The sequence below is a fragment of the Nannobrachium achirus genome, assembly GCF_963921795.1.
Source record: "Nannobrachium achirus genome assembly, chromosome: 4".
NCBI classification, from domain to species: domain Eukaryota; kingdom Metazoa; phylum Chordata; class Actinopteri; order Myctophiformes; family Myctophidae; genus Nannobrachium; species Nannobrachium achirus.
The window spans coordinates 39,877,950-39,900,029 of NC_137813.1; the positions used below are offsets into that span (position 1 = coordinate 39,877,950).

A 22,080-nucleotide genomic window follows, 5' to 3' on the forward strand; every position below is an offset into this window, starting at 1 on the left:
AAATGCATATGGGCAGTTAGATGTCATGGTTTATTGGGCAGTCTCTGACTATCTCCTTGCATTAAGTGAAGGCAATCTCACAGTTGAAAACACTGAAAGTCAGATAAATTCATCACTGGTGCAGTGATCTGTAAATCTGTAGATGTAAAATTGTGAAGGCCCCCAATGGGGTCCTGTACCTCTAGTTAGTTTAATATGGTGGCTGGGGAACTCTTAAGGTCAAAGGTCAAAGGTTCATGAGAGGGAGGGGGTGTTCAAAGGTTTATGGGAGGTGGGATGTTATGGGAGGTTAATGTCAAAAGGTCAATTTAGCAATCAATCAATCATTCAATCAAGCATCACTTCAGCTTATCCACTTATTCAAACGGTGATTGGTTGAGGGGGATTGATTGATTGATTGATTGATTGAGTGAGTGAGTGAGTATTTTATTAGACAAAAGTGGAGAACAGAACAAATATAGTCAATAGATTAAAATAATGTAGTACAGTACAAGTACAGTTAAACACCCTGCCTAAAAGACCCCTGATCGGGAGATAAGCAACCGTCAGGTCGCATACATAAACTATAGAAGGCAATCGTAGCCAATCAGGAGGGAATATGGGAAATGGGACAGATCCATGTTGATGACATGACTTTAGAGATACTGTGTACCGCTTTGCGTGATTTTAGGCCAAAATCTGTAGGAGCAGTGTCCAAAAATGGGTTTTGCAAAAATCGGCACACAAATCAAGACTGTACAGACATTGGTCTTTACATTGGGCTACACTAAATTATATTTACTATTATATATTTTAAGAAGAGTAAAGTGAATCAGTCCCCATTTTATCAAGGCTCAATGTAGGTATTATACAGTATACAGTATGACTTGCATGCTAGGCCAGAGCAGATCTACACGTCCTGTATTTTAATTAGACCTTTCCACTTTGGTGTCATTTGATTAGTCGCCACTCCAGGGAAGTGTAGGGTTTATCTGCATTTCAACCTGTCTGAGCTGTGATTCAGCAGCTACAACACATTTCTGCAGCCGTTTGATAATGTTATCTCTTTTCTGCTCTCGTTTGCCCTCTCACTCACTTTCACTCACTCTCTCACTCTCCTTCATCTCTCTTCCTCTCCTTGTTCCTTCTCTCATCCCCCATCGCAACTCTTTTTCCTGTTCCCTTCTCTTATCTCTAGTCCTGGTGATCGTGTGCAGGTCACAGACGATTCTAATGAGGAATGGTGGAAGGTGGGTAATAAATCATTTGCATTTGTTTGTGTTGGTAGGGGTGAGAGTGTGTGTGCGCGCGCGCGCGTGTGTGTGCATGCGTGTGTGTGTGTGTGTGTGTGTGTGTGTGCGTGCATGCGCGCAGGTGCGTGCAAGCTGATAGAATAGCACATCATTTCCTCTCAGAATAACTTAAAGGGATGAATTTATCCAGCATTGCATACTAAAATGAATCTCTACTGAGTCTACAGGTAATAAGGTTCGCACACCTCAAATGGAAATAAATGTGTGTTCCAACAGAGGTGACAAGTGACGAGGTTAACCCATTAATGTTGCCTAAAGAACAGACCAAGTGGAGTGCATGTATCCTCTGGTTAACGAGACAATTGTGCCTTTCTGTGGGAGCTTTAAAGTATTTATAGTTTGAGAATTTATTATTAATTGGTAATCCGGTTCATGAATCAATGATCGCCACATCAAAGCTTGAGGCTGACCGCAATAAGCGGTGAGTCTTAGGATTAGGAAGTCTTCTGCTATAAGAACAGTGATTAAACTGTTAACCAGGACTATGTTGTAAAATAAAATGCTTGATAATGACAATTAAAATACTTCCCCTAAAATAATATCTGAAGGGAAACACACCAGCGGCGTCAGACGCGCTCAGGCCCGGGTCTGACGCCTCGCCTGCCGCGCCGATACGCAGCTGTTCTATTTTTTCCAGCGTTGCCGCGCGGTGAAAATGTTCTCCCCACCGGGGGAAATGGATGCGTGGCAGCGCGCCGTATCCAGTTGGTGTACCGCACGGCATCATCTGTTTTACGTCCGCTTTCCAGGCACCGCTGGGTTGGACTGGCTTCTCGCTATGGCTTTCTTACACCGGGAACTGTCCATGGCCACCTCATGGTCGATGCCGAGTGCCCTCATGTCAGCCACCACGGTCATCTGCCAGGTCTTCTTAGGCCGGCCACTGGGTCTTGTTCCCTCTACGTTAAACGACATAACTTTCTTCACCCAAACATTCTCTTCCTTCCTCACTACGTGTCCGTACCATCGCAGTCTGCCTCTCCTCACCACATCTGCAATAGCCTCCACTCCCATCTTCTGTCTCAGCTCTGCACTGGTCTTTCTGTCCCTCAGTGACACGATACACATCCATCTAATCATCCTCATCTCTGCTCTGTTCAGTTTGTCTTCATGCTCCACCTTCAGGGCCCATGTCTCGCTTCCATACGTCATGCCACTTCTGACGCAGGCTGAGTACACCAGAAGTGCACTTCACACAAGTCAATACTGCGACACGGCGCTGCGCAGCCGCCCGTGTTCGGTGTGTGTTCCCCTTGAGTTACTTTAGCTTTTTAACCATGAATCATCTTCTATACGAGTACACCTGGTACTAGAAGATGTGATGAGTCGGAATGTAGTTACATTTTATCAATATAAAGGTATACCAAATAGCATTGATAGCGCTATACTACTCTTAACAAACATAACAAACATTTCACATACAAATGAAAGTAGCCTGTGCAGAAAATAATATGCAATGCCATGGAGCATTTCTAGAGGTGCTACATAAAAAGTCTTGTTTCTTGCATGTGCTCTGTGCATTCCAGGGGAAAAGTGGAGACAAGGTTGGCTTCTTCCCTTCTAACTTTGTCCAGAGGGTCCGACCAGGAGAGAGTGTGTGGAAGGTCACCCAGAATGTCCATGGCAACCGAGAGATGGGTCACATGGTGGTAAAAGAATCTCAGGTGAGACGAGACAATCTCACTCTTCTTTTAACCCAATTAAGACCTGGAATTGTTTTATATTGAAAAATAACAGACCTACAAGCTCACAGCGCGGCACCGAGTGCCACACTGCGAGCTTGTAGAACTGCTATTTTTGAAAAGTTGTGAAAATATTATCAAATCTTTGAATATATATTTTTCAAAGCAAACTTCTGTAACTCAAATATCTGCTTCTGGGGGGGGGGGGGGGGGGGTCCCTGGAACAACATATTTTGAGATGGGGGTCCATGGCCAGGACCTTGACAGTTTGAGAACCACTGGTTTAGAAGACATTTATAGAATGAGATCAAAGATATTCAAATACTTTTTTCACCATTTTTAAAAATAGCAGATCTACAAGCTCGGAGCGCGGGACTCAGTGCCGCGCTGTGAGCTTGTATATCTGCTATTTTTCAATAGTTAAAGCATAAAATAATGGTTAAAGTAATAATGCGTGATAATGCGTTCCCGGCCTTATGTGTAATCATCATCACAGACCACAGAGAAGTTGGCCTAAAAATAAAGATACAGGATATCGTTGCGGTCAGGTGGAAACCTTGTATGTCTAAAGCCGTTCCTTTTTATTATCGTTTTTAAAAACATTTTACAATAGTGAAAATAGCCAATCTACAGTGACGCGATGTGAGCTTGTAGATCTGCTATTTTCACTACTTTTGTGCGACACTCTTGTATGATGAAGCAGTAGGGTATTCACTTTTCCTGGAAAAAGCATTAAAAGAAAAAAATAAATGATAAGAGGTTTCTGCCCGACATCAATGATGTTTACAATTCGAGTTCTAAACATTAATCTAATGATCTAAAATAAATGTGGAAATGAAATGGGCAATCCTATTATATTATGTTCCTCAAAAAGCGAGAGAAAATAATACAAATAAAATAAATATTTTAATGGACGGGTACACATTAACGGGTACACATTTACCCCGTCAGGCCAGGAAAACATTTTTGTGTATCACAGTAGGTACAGTATGAAGTACAGTAATTTTTGAAAAATATATTTTTTTCTGATTTTTTTCTATTAACTCTTATACTGCTTTGGACGTTCCTGTTCGCCCCAATTCCCAAGAGACCTCCGCGCCAATACGGCGCTCGTTCGCGTTCGTTCGTTCGTTCGCTTACCTTGTTGAAGCTGATGAGGGGTCGCTCCGCCGTGTACTGTAAACACATTTTCCGCGGTGATGGTGTAAAAAATCCATTATGCGTTAACATCAACAGAGACCAATAGACCAATTATTTGTTTACAAACATTGAGACTGAATGCACAGCTGACTGTATCATGTAATCAATTCCCAACAGATCCCCAAACCTGTTGTTTTGGGGAGCACTGGTTATTCAACCTCCTCTTGTGTGCTAGTGAGGTGCTCCCATGGGTGCGCCCTTATCGAGACATATATACTTCATTGCGCAACGGTGTTCCACGTCAAGAGTAGCTGATATACAAACTCACATCGCGTCACCAATGCAACCCTTCTGAGCTTGGAGGTCTGCGGCTCTGCGCGCGACACCGTCGCAAGACGGAGCATAATTAGGCTTCATGGACTGCAGCTGGGCGAGCAGTAGACGCTCTGGTGATCCAGTGGATCGGGTGGGTGATCACGAGGAGCGCTCCCTCTGTTCTGATGACGGTGAATAGAGGTGGGGTTTGAAGGACAACTGTTTTGAATCGCTATTATTGTTTACAATCAACAGAAACTAAGGATTATATATTTCAAGAGTGAGAATTTACAGTAAAAATCCTAAGCATTCTTCCTCCACACTGGGAGAAAAACGGCATCTGAAAGTTTGATGGAATGCATTTTTAAACACGAGTGCCATCCATTGCACCCTATGAACGGTGGGGTTCATTTGGTGCCGACCGGCGTGCGCATACTGGTTTATATGAATGTGATGTGGACCATTAAGGCATCTATTCACTTCCTTGTTGATTTCTCTGGCTGTGAGGCTCTGTGGCCAGTGACTGGTCTGAATGCACGTAACAGGCAAATCACATTCATTCTCAGCATGACGCCGCCCTCTGCTGCCTGGCAGACCAAAGTGCACTATTGCACAATCAAAAAATTAAAAAAAATAATAAATAAATAAATGTCTGTCTATCTACTATAACGTCGCAAAGGTAAGCAGCTTTTTGATGGCACCAGACCCAATAAATAAATAAATAATCTGGCAGTAGGAGAGTTAAAGCCAAGGTGTAAGCCAGGTGTAAGCTATCAAATATTTTTGGAATTTTGTTTCTAGCTGCTACAGAGGCTGAGTAATAGTTTTCCAGAAAAACAGTGGGTAATTCTCAAATCGGACTTATGTTTTTATGGCTTCTTTCAAATCAGACTTAGGCCTAAATGGGTTAATAAGAAATATTGAGGGTCAAAATAAATAAACCAATCAACTGTATATCCCACTACATAATCAGAATTGCACCAAAAAATAGTGTGTATGTTGGTATGCTGGTTTGTCCATCTGTAACTCCACGTTCAGCAGTTGTTCAATTGTCTAAAAAACATAATACAAAAATCAATAACGCATGTACCTTGCCCAACATCAACTTTATCACCTTCAGATGTGTCTCTACTTCTCATAATCCCAAAATGTTTACAATTTTTTCCCACATTTTGGCCTGTAGGCGGCATATATTGTGCAATCCATAGTTGGGAGCGGAGTGTCATTATCATCAGCAAAGTCTCAGGTTACAAGAGGGAAGGGGGGGGTCAGTCAGGTTACAAGAGGGAAGGGGGGGGGGGTCAGATGCACACACACAGAGAGAGAGAGAGAGAGAGAGAGAGAGAGAGAGAGAGAGAGGGGGGTACAGTAAAGTACTGTAAGGTAAAATACAGTACAGTACAGCAAGGTACAGTAGAGTACAGCAAAGTACAGTACAGTAAGGTAAAGTAGATTACAGTAGAGTACAGTACAGTAAGGTACAGTAGAGTATGGATGGATGGATGGATGGATGTGGATGGATGTATGGATGGATGTATGAGGATGGATGGATGGATGTGGATGGATGTGGATGGATGGATGGATGGATGGATGTGGATGGATGGATGTGGATGGATGGATGGATGTGGATGGATGTGGATGGATGGATGGATGTGGATGGATGGATGGATGGATGGATGGATGGATGTGGATGGATGGATGTGGATGGATGGATGGATGGATGTGGATGGATGGATGTGGATGGATGGATGGATGTGCATGGATGGATGGATGGATGGATGGATGTGGATGGATGGATGGATGGATGTGGATGGATGGATGGATGGATGGATGTGGATGGATGTGGATGATGGATGGATGGATGGATGTGGATGGATGAATGGATGGATGTGGATGGATGGATGTGGATGGATGGATGTATGGATGGATGGATGTGGATGGATGTGGATGGATGGATGTGGATGGATGGATGTGGATGGATGTGGGTGGGTGGATGGATGGATGGATGGATGGATGTGGATGGATGGATGTGGATGGATGGATGGATGGATGTGGATGGATGGATGGATGGATGTGGATGGATGTGGATGGATGGATGTGGATGGATGTGGATGGATGGATGGATGGATGGATGTGGATGGATGGATGGATGGATGGATAGATGGATGTGGATGGATGGATGGATGTGGATGGATGGACGGACGGACGGACGGACGGATGGATGGACGGACGGACGGACGGACGGACGGATGGATGGATGTGGATGGATGGATGGATTGCCATTTACACTATTTTGCATTTTGGAAAAAACTGCATATTTAATGTTGAGCTATCCTAAATTTGTATTGCTTAGCTGCCCACTGGACTGTATCCATCTCTGGGTACAGGGGACTTTCGCATAGGAAAGGGGCCAGGCCCCCGCAGGGGGCTTTTTTCTAGTAATAATAAATAGTTACCTACTCCTCCCTTCAGCCCAACCCAGCTGATTCAGGTGCCCACAAGGAGTGTGTGAGCAATTAGGGGTTAAGAGTCTTGCTCAGGGACACACATCGACATTGCTACCCTGGCCTTGAATTGAACCTGGGACAACCAGGGGCTCTGGTTCCCCAGGCGGGCTCCCTAACCATTCAGCTATGACCGACCTTTATCAATGTATCAATACTGTATCAATACTGAGTTACGTATGAGTATGCTCACGGCCACTGTTATCTGTCTCGTCTATCTCTTGTGCTTTACAGTTTCCATCACTTCTGTAATCCTTACTCTCTCTCTCTTTCTCTCTCTCTCTTTCTCTTTCTCTCTCTGTCAGATCTGTGTGGGGAAGAGAGACGATAATGATGGCTATATGAGGCTGAGCAGTGGGAAGAAGAGAGGCCTTGTCCCAGCCGAGTCCATAGAGGAGATCTAACAGTAGTGCCTAATTTACACTTTGTTACATTACAGTGTCGCTCAGTGAAAATAAATGATCTAGCCCAGGGGTCTTCAATGTTTTCTGGCCAGGGACCCCTTAGTTGAGAGAGAGATGAAGCAGGGACCCTCACAACCTTTTCAGAGATTCCATATAGTTGCATCGTTTGACAGCACAATCATCAGTGTATTTTGGAGTCATGTCAATGTATGTTTTCACATATTTGACCACTTGAGCCGTCATTACCTAATAAACTTGAACTTTCACTCTGTACTTAGTCTGCTCTTTTTCTCCTCTACACCAAACGTCTTTGCTGAAAATAGCCGATCTACCACAAGGCGTTGTGAGCTTGTAGATTTGCTATTTTTGGCTAAAGTTCTCAGAATATGGACGCTAGGGTTCAAGTGGTTAATATAAAAAAGGAGGAAAAAAAGTTTCTATCACACAAAGATATGGAGGACCCCCTGTAGTAACTCTGAGGACTCCCTAGGGGTCCCGGACCCCCTGTTGAAGACCCCTGATCTAGCTAAATAACACTAAATAACGTGTTGGACTTTTTAGTTTGTAACTACTTTCATGATTTACTTTTCTTATTAACACTATTGTGTGACAAAGCATAAATTGGGCTCACGGCTCGCTCTACAAGCACATCGATAGATTTGTTTACATAAGCACTCCCGTAAACTTCCTAGTATCAACTACCCAATTCCCATAGGCTAATGTCAGCCTCACTCTCTCCAATCGATCCTCAGTGATTTAATATGTTCAAACACATGAAATGGAGAAACACCTGCTCTTTTTTATTGAAAACCTTTGGAAAGACATGTGTGTAATTAAAGGGGAAGACCACCCATTTTCAATATTGAACTATGTCTTCCCCTTTAATGATGTGTTTTAAATTCAGGCTGTTTTATTTCCTGGGTTGTTCGTTCGTGCCACGTTGTATTTTAGTTCTGCTCTCAGGAGGGGAGAGCTTAACTTGTGACTATTCATTGGTCCTTTGTATTACTTTTGTATTGTATGGTCTTTGCCTTCCATCTTTTAAATCAGCTGTCCAGGTTTATCAGAGCCATGTAGATCAGTCCAGATCAGACATACTGTATTTTACACAGAAAGCTTTCATTTGGATTTTCAAAGGTTGCTGTTGTTACTGTATGAGAAAGGAGCTTATGATTGCATGTGGGAGGAGGCTCCCATGCTGTCTTTTGAAATGAAAATAAGACCCTTCAGACACTTCAGATCTAACAAGAAATAGCGTTCCAGTACAATGTGCAAAATCTCAATTATTTTTGGCGGGATTACAAATTCCTGTGAGTTGAAATTGTCCTACAATTTGTCCTACGTTTCTTTCCCCATTTACACAAGTGTGGATGTCTAGACAGTACGATGTCTAGACGATGCTTGGTGGTGACTGGTGACAGAAATTATTTTATTCATATCTTTTTTATATGGAGGGCCTGACTGCGTCAGAGATGGGATGTTTCTACCTTCCCTATAATAAGCCTGCACTTCACTACCTTTTGCCCAGAGGAGGAGAAAATTGACAATGTTAAACTTAGTTATTTTTGAACATGACGAAGTGTGGTGTTCCTCTTGGCCCCTCGGGTGAAGGAGCAGACACTGAGGTGCAGAGAGAGAGGGGGTGTTGATGTCAGAGCTAAACCATGAGTCAATATGGCTGCATAGCATGCAGGTTTTACCCACGGGTGCTCAGCTGCTCACTTTATTATTGATAGAATGCCAGACTGTCATCTCCAGCTTCCTTTGTTGTTTGACTTCTTTTATCCCCTGTGTTATTGATTTGTCTGGGCAGTTTTAAGGGCGAGCAAAAAGCACCTTTTTGTTGGTATGTAGAAATAATCATGATAATAACAATTTGGACTTTGGTGATTAATGTCCCATTCATTAATACGATTGATTGAATTGACTTAATTATCCTTTCAGGCTTTAGAAAGACTGTTTTGTGAGGAAACAAAAGAGAAAAGGTAGTGCTAAAGCACACAAAACACAATTATGTTGATGACATTACAATACATTTCTTTGGCTTGTATTTAGTTCCTGTCTGGGCTAATGGTCTACATTTCAATATTTGAGAAGTATTCTATTCGTATAGTTCTCTTATTGTTAAACGTATTGTCATTTAGTATTTTACCAACAACTTTAGAACATGGGTTAATTTTTATCTGAATGTTTTACATGTTTTAGGTACAATTGTCAATCGGAGCATTACTAAAAGAAAATGGGAATAATGGAGACAAAGAATAAAACAGCAACTACGGAATGAGATTATACCATGTAATTTCACCCACTTTATTGTATGTGCTAGGATCTCATGTTCTCACCTGTAAGTGGCCACCATGTTTTTTCCTGAGCGCAATGGGAGCGCTGTGTACTTGTGCTATGCTGGAAAGAAACACCTGCAGCGCCCACAGTTTACATATTGTCAGCTCTGGCCGTTTGGACAAGAGCTCCTTTTGCGTTTTCAGCTGGGTAAAAAAGGCTTTGGTGGACACATCTTATCCAAGACTGTAAAATGTAAATTATTTGTGGATGCACATTATGTGTGCATGTACATTAAACCTTGTATGTTCTTGTTTGACCCGATGCCTCAATAAAAAGATATTTACAGCCCTTGTCTCTCATCTACTGTACATCTAGTCTTGCGAGTATACAAAACCCCTGTTTTGTTTCTTTACACACTAAAGCTGGTTGCACACTGCTGCGTTTTTCGTTGCGAAATGGGTTTTTCAGGGCAAGGAGAGAGAGAGAGATAGAGAGAGCAAGGGACCGAGTGGTGCGCGAAACGGGCGGCAGTGTGCAAACGTGACTGACATAACGTGAGGTAGATTTTTTTATTCACGCACTCCGGAATTCACTCCGATATTCGGCCCGAAAAACGCAGCAGTGTGCAACCACCTTTACACATAGGCAGTTTATGTCACATTTACATTGCTGCTTGAGAGAGTGACCTCAGTCTATTGATTTCTTGCCATTTATCTTAGGGTGAGCAGAATGGCTTGTTCTGCTGTGCATGAATTGGTTGGTCAGAGTGGCTTTTTCATGTATTTGGGCTTTGGTGCAGCTTTCATTTGTGTATCCAGCATTGGAAACACACTGATCTGGGTTACAGTCTGCAGGCTACAAGCTTTTTTTGTCTTGCGCTGTCTATTTGTAGGTTTCACCTGCCTAATTCAGCCCGTCTGGGTGAGCAGAAAACTCACCTTCTAAAATAGAAAATGCTCATGCTCAGAGGCCCAATAATGATCATAGATAGAATACATACTTTAGAGCTGCCAGATTTGCCAGACCAGACAAAAGAGATGGGGTTTAACATAATATTTCCACCAAAATGTTTTAAGCAACTACACTATAATCTACCAACATGATACATTATTCAATTATATCTTATATACACAACAAAAGTAATCAAATTAAAATGTCTTTCTAGTCAGTGCAGGTGCAACAAGAGAACAGTTGCATGTTTTTGGTTAAGTATAGCCTATTGTGTCTGTTTGAAACTGTGAGTTTAGATACAGTCAATAGTTTGAAACCAAGGGAAAATATTTGGGAACATTTGGAAAGATAAGCCAATATTGGCTATTTATAGGATTCCGTGGAGGATGTGGTTAAAGGGGATTTCATTTTATTTATTTATTTCAAACCTGGGGCCCATTTTCTGACCATTTGAACCTAAACAAAATTATTAGAATGGGCCTGGTCGCCTCTGGACATTTTGCGTCCAGAAGAGAAAGTGGGTAATTCATGCATTTTTCTTTTACCTTTTGAGACAATTGGAATTCTCCTTTAAAATGACCACCTTCAGGCTGGCTACAAGCCACCTTTCACATTTGACATGTCACATGTGCGTTGTCTATGACGAGTTCTCCTCTGAATGCTGAAGCCTACCCGAGATGGGAGAGCTGTGAGTCAAAACACTCCTCTAATCCTCTGTTTTTCTGCTTGTGCTATCTGTCCCACCCAGGGTTCTCGCTCTATCACGTTTACAAAGGAACACACACACACACACACACACACACACACACACACACACACACACACACACACACACACACACACACACACCACAACAAGGATATTGACCAGGATACTGACACCAGTATAGTGACGCATAGCATCATAAATAATACAATATTAGGCTTGTCTGCCTCACAGATATAAAAAGCTAAGATACCTCCCTCCGGTGGGGGGGGGGGGGGGGGGGGTTGGTCAAAGAGAGCTGGCAAGCCTCCCAATAACTCTATGCAAGCCTCCAGAATTCTGAGGCGGGGCTCTTGGGAATTCTGAAGGACGCTTCCTTGTGCGTCACAGAATGGGAAGCTCGGTAGGCCAATCAGATGCAGGACTGGCAGGACTACATCTTTCCCATTGGAGGGGGCAGAGTGCCTTCCGCAGTTCACAGTTACACTTCCGCCAGCGATGTTTGACCAGTCGCGCCAATGAACTGCAGCGGCGGAGGAGGTATCTAGCTTTTTATATCTGTGGTCTGCCTGACCATGTATGGGTTATGCAGTCATTGTATAATTACTAGTATAAGACGCCTCAGGACAACACGCGCCATGTCTCTAATTTCTGATGAGTCTGAGTTACAGTGATGTCAGAGCATGATAGTCAACAATGTGATGTCAGAACATGCCCATATATGGGTATTACCAAATATGGGCATTCCCAGATATGCGCTTAATATTGATGACATCAGGACAGGGATCTCCATATATGGGCATAAAACGTACAAGGATGTAATTCATTTGCAAGTGTGACTCGTGATGACATCAGCTATCTCCATATATGGGCATAAAAGGGACATCAAGCCAGAGCGTGATGTTCAAATACTAAACTGCGACCTATGGTCGCAATCAAAAAACAAAACAATCTTTAATGCATAAGGAAATTTCCACAAGGCTTCATTCATTAGTTGGGTGAAAATGTGTCAATTTGAGAATAAAATGAATAACATATTTATATAACATATTTTAACATATTATAACATATTTACAATCCAGAAAATACAAGATCTGAAAATCTTGATACACGTTTTCCCAGCCAAATACAGAAAAAGTATTTGAAATGCGTATTTCCAAACAGAAGACTGCCCATCTGACGGTGAGGGATAGTGTGTTCCTCTGTACGCCTTATGGCCTCCTGGTTATGGTCCTTAGAGAAGATGTGGCTGCATGCCGTCTCCATTGTATCAGAGGATCACGTGTTTGTCTACTACAGCCTCCCCAGAGCACACAGTAAGGGTCTGCAGTGACAGGGAGGGACTGTACAAATCTGGGGGTAATTGGCATAATGACTACATTGGGGAGAGGACAAAAAGCAACAAAAACACATCTTTCAGCAACAAAATGGCTCATTTCAGATGGCTGCTCACACTCATCCAGTAATGTTAGCTGAACGGGAGATAATCAACGTTCCATTTAAATCTCCATATTTCTGAGATGCGGAACGGTGATTAATTCACAAATCTGTCTTTGTCTTCCGCTATACACAGTAATTAATTTCTTCTAGGGATGCACCGATATGGAAATTCTTGGCCGATACCGGTACCGATGTTTAAATGAACAATTTAGCCGATAGCGATATTTGTTTATTTCGTTTTTGGTGTTATTATTTCACCAGGGAAACAAATACATCAACATTATAAGAAATAACTGTTCAGAATCTACAGTTTGGGAGGCTGTAGATAACCAATACACCAACATAGCCAGCACAAAATGCTGGCTTATCAACAACAGATAAATATCAGAAACTGCCATTGGTTAACGTCAGCTTTAATTTGCCAATACCACTATTGACCGATAACAGCAAATATCGTCCGATACCGATGTAGCTGATATATCGGTGCACCCTTAATTTCTTCCATTCGGAATCTCAAGCTAAAGACTCAACATTAGGTTTCTGTGCATGGGAACTCAAGTCAGAGGCAGTGTCTGAAATCTTGAAGTCCAGAGGTGCTTTTGGTTCTTCATTTATGCCAAGCTGACAAAAACATACCATTACAACAAGTAATGTGTAAAGTGTAGCCCCAGGAGAACACAGCCCTTCCATTCAGCACAGACTCTTCCTCCTCAAGCATGCAATTATCCCACTCACTGTATCTGGGGAAGCAATGCAAACAATTACAAAAGCGAACCGTCAAGTGATTTCCGTTGGACAAAGGGGCTGGCTAAATGAATATCCACTCTATGAATAGCAGGTAATCACAGGTTGCTAAAATACATGCAAATATGCTCTCTCTCTCTCTCTCACACACACACACACACACACACACACACACACACACACACACACACACACACACACACACACACACACACACACACACACAAACATAAATGCATACATACAGTACACATAATATACATGCACGCATGTCGTGCACACACACACACAGTCACGCACGCACGTACGCACGCACGCACGTACATACGCACGCACGCACGCACGCACGCACGCACAAACACACACACACACACACACACACACACACACACACACACACACACACACACACACACACACACACACACACACACACACACACACACACCACCATCATCATCATCCCAGACTGGCTGACAGCAGAATAATGACTTCTTACTTCAACAAAGAGTACAACACACTATACTATACTTCCCCCTTACTGCATCAAATCAAACACATTACAACATTGTCTTTGATATTATGTGCACTCATGCAACCAAATACTGTATTATTATAGTCGTGGGTGACAGCTAATGCTGCACAAGGCATGGGATGTGCAAATAGGGTATGTTATTCTGGGAGTTTATTCCCTTTCTCTTCCCATGTTCTTTCACAGTACTATTCATATTTTTCTTCAGTGCAGACAAGCAGCTTTTGGAAAAGACCCCCTACTGACCATAATCGCAAACCACACCGGTCACTACTCCATCTTACAAACATGCAAGCTTGAGGGGTACAGACAAGGACACATTTCATGTCCTGGTACAGCGACACACTTATAAAACAAATGGACGAGTATAAAAAGTCAGGTCACCCTGCCCAGGGACCACAGGTATTTTTATCCCACTATTTCCAACAAAGCTTGAGCACGTCCAAATATTAGATTTCCCACTTTCCACTGTATTGTACGTCGGGCATCAACGTGCGGCATGTGCTGTGTAACAAACAAACAAACAAACAGGTAGACTAACAAGACAGCCTCCTGTCAAAGTGTAAATGTGTTGACTGTGACAAGTGTGACATGTAGACCATTAAGCAGCTGCAGCCATTTGCACAATGAGGCAGGCAGACAAGCAGACAAGGAGATGCTTATGACAAATACATACTTTGTCACAAAACAAATCACACCCCCGGTTTATTTCAGCAGCACAGTCATTGTGTGAAGTATAAATTAGAAAGATGAACAGACAGAGATGACATCATGACTACAGCAAAGTTACGCAAGGGACAGAAAGTCAAGTTAAAAGTTATCACCAATATCCTGATTGGATGTGATGGACTGGGATAGGATAGAGAGGCTTGGTTTACTTTAAAACAACCTTATTGTTTTGGCTCATATGCCATACCGCAATGCTTTGGCCAATTCAGTGATTTTTACATCTCTCATAATGCCTTGTAGCTTGCCATTGAATCCGGTTTAAGCGGTACCTCCTCGTTTAAAAACTGACCACAAAACTGACCAATCCCATATCCCACATACAATCCATTAGTCCGGGTTAGGTTTAGGCATAGTTTTACTGCGGTTAGGGTAAGGGCTAAGGTTTAGGCATAGTAGCATTCACCAGGTTAACATTCACCAGGTTAGCATTCACCAGCGTCGGCAGGTTAGCATTTCACCATGCAGGTAAGCATTCACCAGCGTTTCCACAGAGACTACTGTTGCAAGGCGTTATGTGATGTAAAAACAGTGTGTGACCATGACTCATCACTAACAATGATGACCGATGAAGCTTCAAACAGGTCTGGTCAATGTGATGTCTGTGTGATATTAGCATGGATCTAGGTGCGCTCTGGGCCTGATTAGTGATCAGTGTTGATTAGAGGAAGTCCTCTGTGGATGGAGGGCACAGACTTGTGGTTCTGTGATTGACCCACATTTAACATATTCTCCCTCTAATTAATCTCTAGTGTGACCCAGACCTACCCCCTCCTGACTGCGTATTAATGAAACATGAGAACTTTCTCTCTCTCTCGTGTTCTGCTCTCCCTCTGGGCAGCCACAGGTGATGCTAGCAGTGCTGTGCTGTCCACAATGGACAACATAAACAGACACATGCACAAAGACACACACACACACACACACACACACACACACACACACACACACACACACACACACACACACACACACACACACACACACGCACACAATTGCGCACATGCACACACGCACATACACGTGAACAGCTCCAATCAGGGTTCGATAGAAGGAATCATCAGACTTTCTTGATTTCTATCCATCTGACTCTCAAACGCTAAAGACCATTATTTCCCTATCTCACAGACAACACACACACACACACACACACACACACACACACACACACGCACACACACACACACACGGCACACACAGCACACTCTCTCTCTCTCTCTCACACACACACACACACACACACACACACACACACACACACACACACACACACACACACACACACACACACACACGGCACACACACACACACACACACACACACACACACACACACACACACACACACACACACACACACACACACACTGATGTTTCAACTACATCTTCCTCACAGAGAACTACACAGAGGTAGTCCCATGTTGTGAGGTTAATGTGAACACATCGTTCACTCTTCCTGGGAATTTATTTCATGACCGCTGAGAACATGGCCGCAGCCATGCTGATTCTCCCGTCTCCCACAGTGAATGATAGATTGCCAGGCCACTATCAATGTCCATCCGGCTGTCCCGTCTCTCCACTCCACCTCAGCAAACAAACCCATCACAAATATATACGGCACCTCTCCTGTGCTTCTCTTTGGGGGGCGGCGACGTCAAATTTATTCCCTATGGAAGTCACATGGTTTTTTGCCTCTAGCATGCCTCTTGGTTTAAGGCATGCTAGCTAGAGGCAAAAAAAAAAAAAAAAAAAAAAGTGTGAACACGACCCTAAAGATTTTGCCCAAAAACTCACACAAATCCGTGCATACTGTCTCTGGGGTCAAGTGATCAAGAATCATATCCCATTCCTTGTGCTCTGAGCCTCGTCTGAGGTTTTCTTGTTTATAATGCACTTTACATTTGAACAAATCTCAGTCAAAGTGCTACAAAAGGCATAAAAACATCACATCACTCGCAGGGTTGGAGGAAGTTAGTGTTAAAGCAAGTAACTTAAAAGCAATATAAAAAACACACAAGTTACCATTTTTCTATACTGTAGTCTAGTCAGTGTAATCTGAGTTCTTAATAGTGTAAAAGAATTGGAAACAAAACAGTTTGTTAATCAGAGGTCCATGTAATTGAAAGGCGTATTTTCTAAAATCAAACTCAAATCATAATCTCCCACGGAGCCTCAACACAAACCCTATCACTCTCTACCTAGTTTTGGGTGACTTTCAATGCTCTGAGTCTGACCATGCACCACTGTGTGCCCGCCCCGGTTTCTTCAGAACTGGGGATATAGGCACATTCTGCCAGCATAAGGAGGCAATATTGTGCCATGTTTTCTCTACAAGACTTCTTGGTTCTCTGTGGGTACTGGGTAGCCAACTGTTCTGATGATATGGACTAACAACTTCAGCTTTCAACTTCAATCAGATGTGAAAAACAGAAGGCTCCTTTTAGATTATCCCGAAATGTATTTGGAAGGCTCAACAACAATTTAGATCAAAGCCTCAGGGAAAGACATAATATTTTGGTAGTTATGGCATTTTGGTGGATGTGACAGGAGTAGGCCATGTGTGTGTGTGTGTGTGTGTGTGTGTGTGTGTGTGTGTGTGTGTGTGTGTGTGTGTGTGTGTGTGTGTGTGTGTGTGTGTGTGTAAGAGAGAGGGAGAGAGAGACAGAAAGAGAAAGTTCTTTGTGTTGGCATATTCTTTTCCCTTTAAAGGAGTAGTTCACCCCAAAATATTGATTACTCACGCCATGGAGACTTGAGTTCAATAATATTTCTTGTTTTTTGTCTAATTCCTAAGAAAGGTATTTGATTACAATAAATGTACCTCGATTGATTCCGTAAGGGGACCCAAATGCAACCGGGTCCCCATCCGGGAATTGGAATCAATGGGGGTAAATTTACTACTACTAGATATGCCTACAAGCCATCTCAGGCATGTGCTTGGCTTTTATTTTACAACTGAAGGAGTTTCAGTTTCAGCCTGTGACCTTTGCAGCATTTTCACAGAGACCTTTGAAAGGCACTCGAGTTGTGCACTCCAAATCCCTTTTATTATGTTCTATGTAATAATGAAAAACAACTGAATTAATTCACATACATTAGTCTGGCCATCCTTACCATACCTTAGGAATCTAATGTGAAGCCTTCAGAGAGACCATGGCATTTTCCTGCACTCGTGTCTTACCAGTAGCCTACTTCACAAATGTTAGAAGAATCAACTGGGATTTACAGGATGTAGTTGTGTCACATCACTGACGTCAGATAAAAAAACTTGAGTTAAACAGGGCCAGGGGAAGTGTGAGAAATAGGAGGGGAAGAAGAGGTTTTGGGTCATCTATTCTGGAAGAAGCAGACTAAATCGGGGTATGACAGTGTTGTGGTTAGCCTACTTCCTTTCATCTCCCTGTTTGTGTGTGTTACTGTCTATGTGTGTGTGGGGAGGTGTACAAAATATCTCAGAGGTAAATTAAAATGTTCTTACTGTGCATGACTGTCCCCCTTTGAGCTTAATTACCCTCCTTGTTCTGCAAATTATAGACGGATGAAGGTTACGCGGCTATTTGCCATGGAAAAACATGGCCAGGCCCTCCGGTCAATGGCAGTGCAGCAGAGGTGATCTAACATTGTGGGAAGAGGATTGGGCTCATGTGTGTGCCCAAATTTATCATGCCCTTAGCTATAAACTGCAAAGTCACTAGACATGATTACATAACAACAACAGGTACTATGCTATAAAGCTAATAGAAAAGATAAATAGGTAGTATCTTAACCACATTTTTTAAATTAAATTCTAATTTTCATTTGTCGCATGATGATGTTTTTAGGGTTTAAGTGGTTAATGCAACACCATTGTGTCAGAACACATGACGTTTGGACAGGGTGTGTCCTTCATAGTGAGGAGAATAATGCTACCTTATACAATGCTCCCATTACGTTGGGATCTGGTGGACATGGACGCGGCATATAGGATAAATGGCACCATTTCATGCTTTTTCATGCCATTTAGTGACAGATTTCAAGCAGTAGGTAGGTGGGATTTTACCCTGGGTATATGCTACCACAATCTTCATAAACATGGTCCTATAGGCCTATCCACAAATATTCGCCAGTGCCATAATAATAAAATGTACTCTACCTGCTTTCAACAAGCTTCTTTTTAGACCTCACTCATTTTCTTTCCTTCAATCAGTTTTTGCCATCACACCTCCTCCTTGCATTTTAAGCATATACTCTGTGCTTCTCTACACTTCTAAACAATACAATGTCAGTACATTAAAACAATACAATGCATTTATAAGGAATGCTTTGACAGAAAAACAACAATCCACCCACCACCCATGCAAAGTTCCTTGCTGCATCTGCATTGCAGTTACTCAGTCTGTGGTGAATGAACCTCTCCCACTGCCTTCCCATTCACCCTGACTGTGATGGATACATTATAAATTGTTCTTTTGCTCTGTGTGTCTCTGAATGAAGTTCAGCGTACCATTCTAAAGGTCATCCACTGTACTGTAAATGGATAATTGGTGTGGCATTTCAGACATGGCCAGAGAGAGAGAGAGAGAGAGGTCATGGGAGATGGTCAACTTGAACCCTATAGCATCCCTTATCTGGGGGAACGATCTACAAGCTGACAACGCGTAGCACCGTGATGCGGATGTTCTGTTGCCAGGAGATTTGGTGTAGAGGGAACAAAAAGAGACGAACAAGTACAGAGCCAACACAGGTCAAGTTTACTATGGGTTTAAGTGGTTCTCTCGTCAGTCCTGACTGTGGGCATTCCACTGGCTCAGTGCATGTCACTTAAAGGGACATATGAAACTCACTTTTTCTATAAATATATATTATATCAATGAGTCACTTGTGATAGGGAGCAATGATATCATTCAGTTTGCCTATAGGCTTGTGGATTCAGAGCTTTCTCCTCTTTCTGTAGTTATTTCTGTGTACTTCCGCTTTCTGTGTAGAAAAGAAATATTTTGCGCCACTCATTATTTGCTCACTGCATTCCATTAGTTCGGTGTGATGTGGCTTATCTAATTAATATTAACATTAGTTTTATATAGATTTGTATCAAGGGAGCGTGGTTTCACTGTACTTGCAGCCAGCGAACAGACATTCTGTTAGATCGCCTGCAGTTACACTCACTGTGCTGGTCCGGTTCTCTCTCAAGTCACAAGTCAGACAGTTTTTAGATTTTAGGGTAGTTTCTTTGTATTTGGCGTTTTATCATATTATTTTCAATGGTTGTTGACTCGTTCCAAGCCGAATCACCACCGTGTTTACATGCCGTGGCCCGTGAGAGAACAGCTGCTGGAAGCAGTCTTTATAATATTTACACCTGCAATAGCTAGTTTTATTTTTTGTTTCCGAAATGCAGACAGCAAGTGTGGACGGGTTCCTTGTGGCACTGGCTAGCTAGAGTATAATAATGATATGCAAGCTCAACTCCGCCCCTCCCCCACGACAGTTACTAGAACTGCACTCTGTCGAGGTGCCAACTTGTGCCTTGCCCACAGGTAGGCCATGTATGGCCTATTGTGCGCAAGCAGAGCACTGGCATCACCAGGAATACTGGTCCCTCATTGCCTGTCCCTCATTGCCCTGATTGGGCTACGGTCTTAAACAAGAGAGGACACCGAAATACATACATACATATCCAGCCGATCGCAGTACTTGCACGCTCTGCTTGCGCAAGTAATTATTGTATATTATAAAGACGGGCGTGCTGACGAGCGACGCTGTGATAGACTGTCCCGGTAGCGGCTACGGAAACAATTTGTGTTCATATGGGATGAGATGTCGGCCGCGGCATTGGCCGATCCAGAAGTAGGCCAGCGCAACACACTGGTTCCACTGTGTAGGGAGGCTCGCGGGGGGTAGATGAAGTTGAAGTAGTTGAAGTTGATTGACACAGGCACCTGTCAATCATTCTGACCCCATGAATTATTAAGTAGAGTTAAAGTACGTCATCACACATGACGTTTTTTTGTTTAGGGGCTGTACTTCTCTTGTTATAATACCCAAACACAGGATTTGTTCTGTTTTTTTAGACATCTTTTGTTAGGTATGGCCATATTATTAACTACAGATATGCTCTAAAAGTGTGAAAAACGTATTTTTCATTTCACTATGTCTTTAAGAATACAATTAGGAATCCGGCAGTTGAGAGTTGACAAAAAACATTGGGGAAAGACTTTTTCAGAGGTTTTGAACACCAGGAACCAAGTAGCCTACTATGAGTCTCAGTAAGATATGTTGAACAAAGATGGTAAAAATGTAAGATTTAACAACATGGCGAGGAACCTTAACAGCTGAGCTGAAGGAGATGAACCTGACATGGGGCGAGGCACAACATGCAGCACAAGACAGGTCCCATGGAGGCAGATCGTTGAAACCTTATGTCCCACTTGGGACGAAGAGGATTAAGTAAGTAAACATTTAAGATAGTCTACTGCTCATTTCCCTACCATATTTCCATATAACCATGGAAACAAGACTAATCTCTTAAATTCCCTAAACCCACTGTAGTGACTGCATCCCCAAAGCAGCAGTGCTAAAAATGCACTTTGTGAGTTGATTACAGGAGATTATTCAAAAAACGTTTACCCTGAACCACACTGACTGATTCACTTTCATCAGTTTGTCCTCAGTCCTCCCACTGCTAAATGATGCAATGCATTTCAATTATGCTTTTGACGCAGCCTGGCAAAATACTGTTCTAATCCAATCTCATTGTAAATTACATTCTGTATAAAATAAAAAAATAAGTCAAAAGAAACAGGCAAGGTAATTATGGCTGTTCCTGATAACCTATTACAGGTATGAAATGTTCCCCCCGATGTGGGGTACGTGGCAAATTATGTTGACCCCATGAATTATTAAGTAGAGTTAAAGTACGTCATCACACATGACGTTTTTTTGTTTAGGGGCTGTACTTCTCTTGTTATAATACCCAAACACAGGATTTGTTCTGTTTTTTTAGACATCTTTTGTTAGGTATGGCCATATTATTAACTACAGATATGCTCTAAAAGTGTGAAAAACGTATTTTTCATTTCACTATGTCTTTAAGAATACAATTAGGAATCCGGCAGTTGAGAGTTGACAAAAAACATTGGGGAAAGACTTTTTCAGAGGTTTTGAACACCAGGAACCAAGTAGCCTACTATGAGTCTCAGTAAGATATGTTGAACAAAGATGGTAAAAATGTAAGATTTAACAACATGGCGAGGAACCTTAACAGCTGAGCTGAAGGAGATGAACCTGACATGGGGCGAGGCACAACATGCAGCACAAGACAGGTCCCATGGAGGCAGATCGTTGAAACCTTATGTCCCACTTGGGACGAAGAGGATTAAGTAA

At 42.5% G+C, this 22,080-nt stretch overlaps 1 protein-coding gene across 1 annotated transcript in view; it reads left to right on the forward strand.

Annotated features, from left to right (window-relative positions):
• Window positions 1-8,142, forward strand: part of LOC308282583 (SH3 and cysteine-rich domain-containing protein 2-like) — a 38,796-nt gene extending 30,654 nt beyond the window's left edge. The window contains exons 10-12 of the mRNA XM_080722971.1: window positions 1,178-1,229; window positions 2,819-2,956; window positions 7,239-8,142. Of these exons, the coding sequence (XP_080579097.1) occupies window positions 1,178-1,229; window positions 2,819-2,956; window positions 7,239-7,337 (289 nt within the window). The 3' untranslated portion in view covers window positions 7,338-8,142. The remainder of the gene's footprint in view (window positions 1-1,177; window positions 1,230-2,818; window positions 2,957-7,238) is intronic.
• The last annotated feature ends 13,938 nt before the right edge of the window (window positions 8,143-22,080 follow it).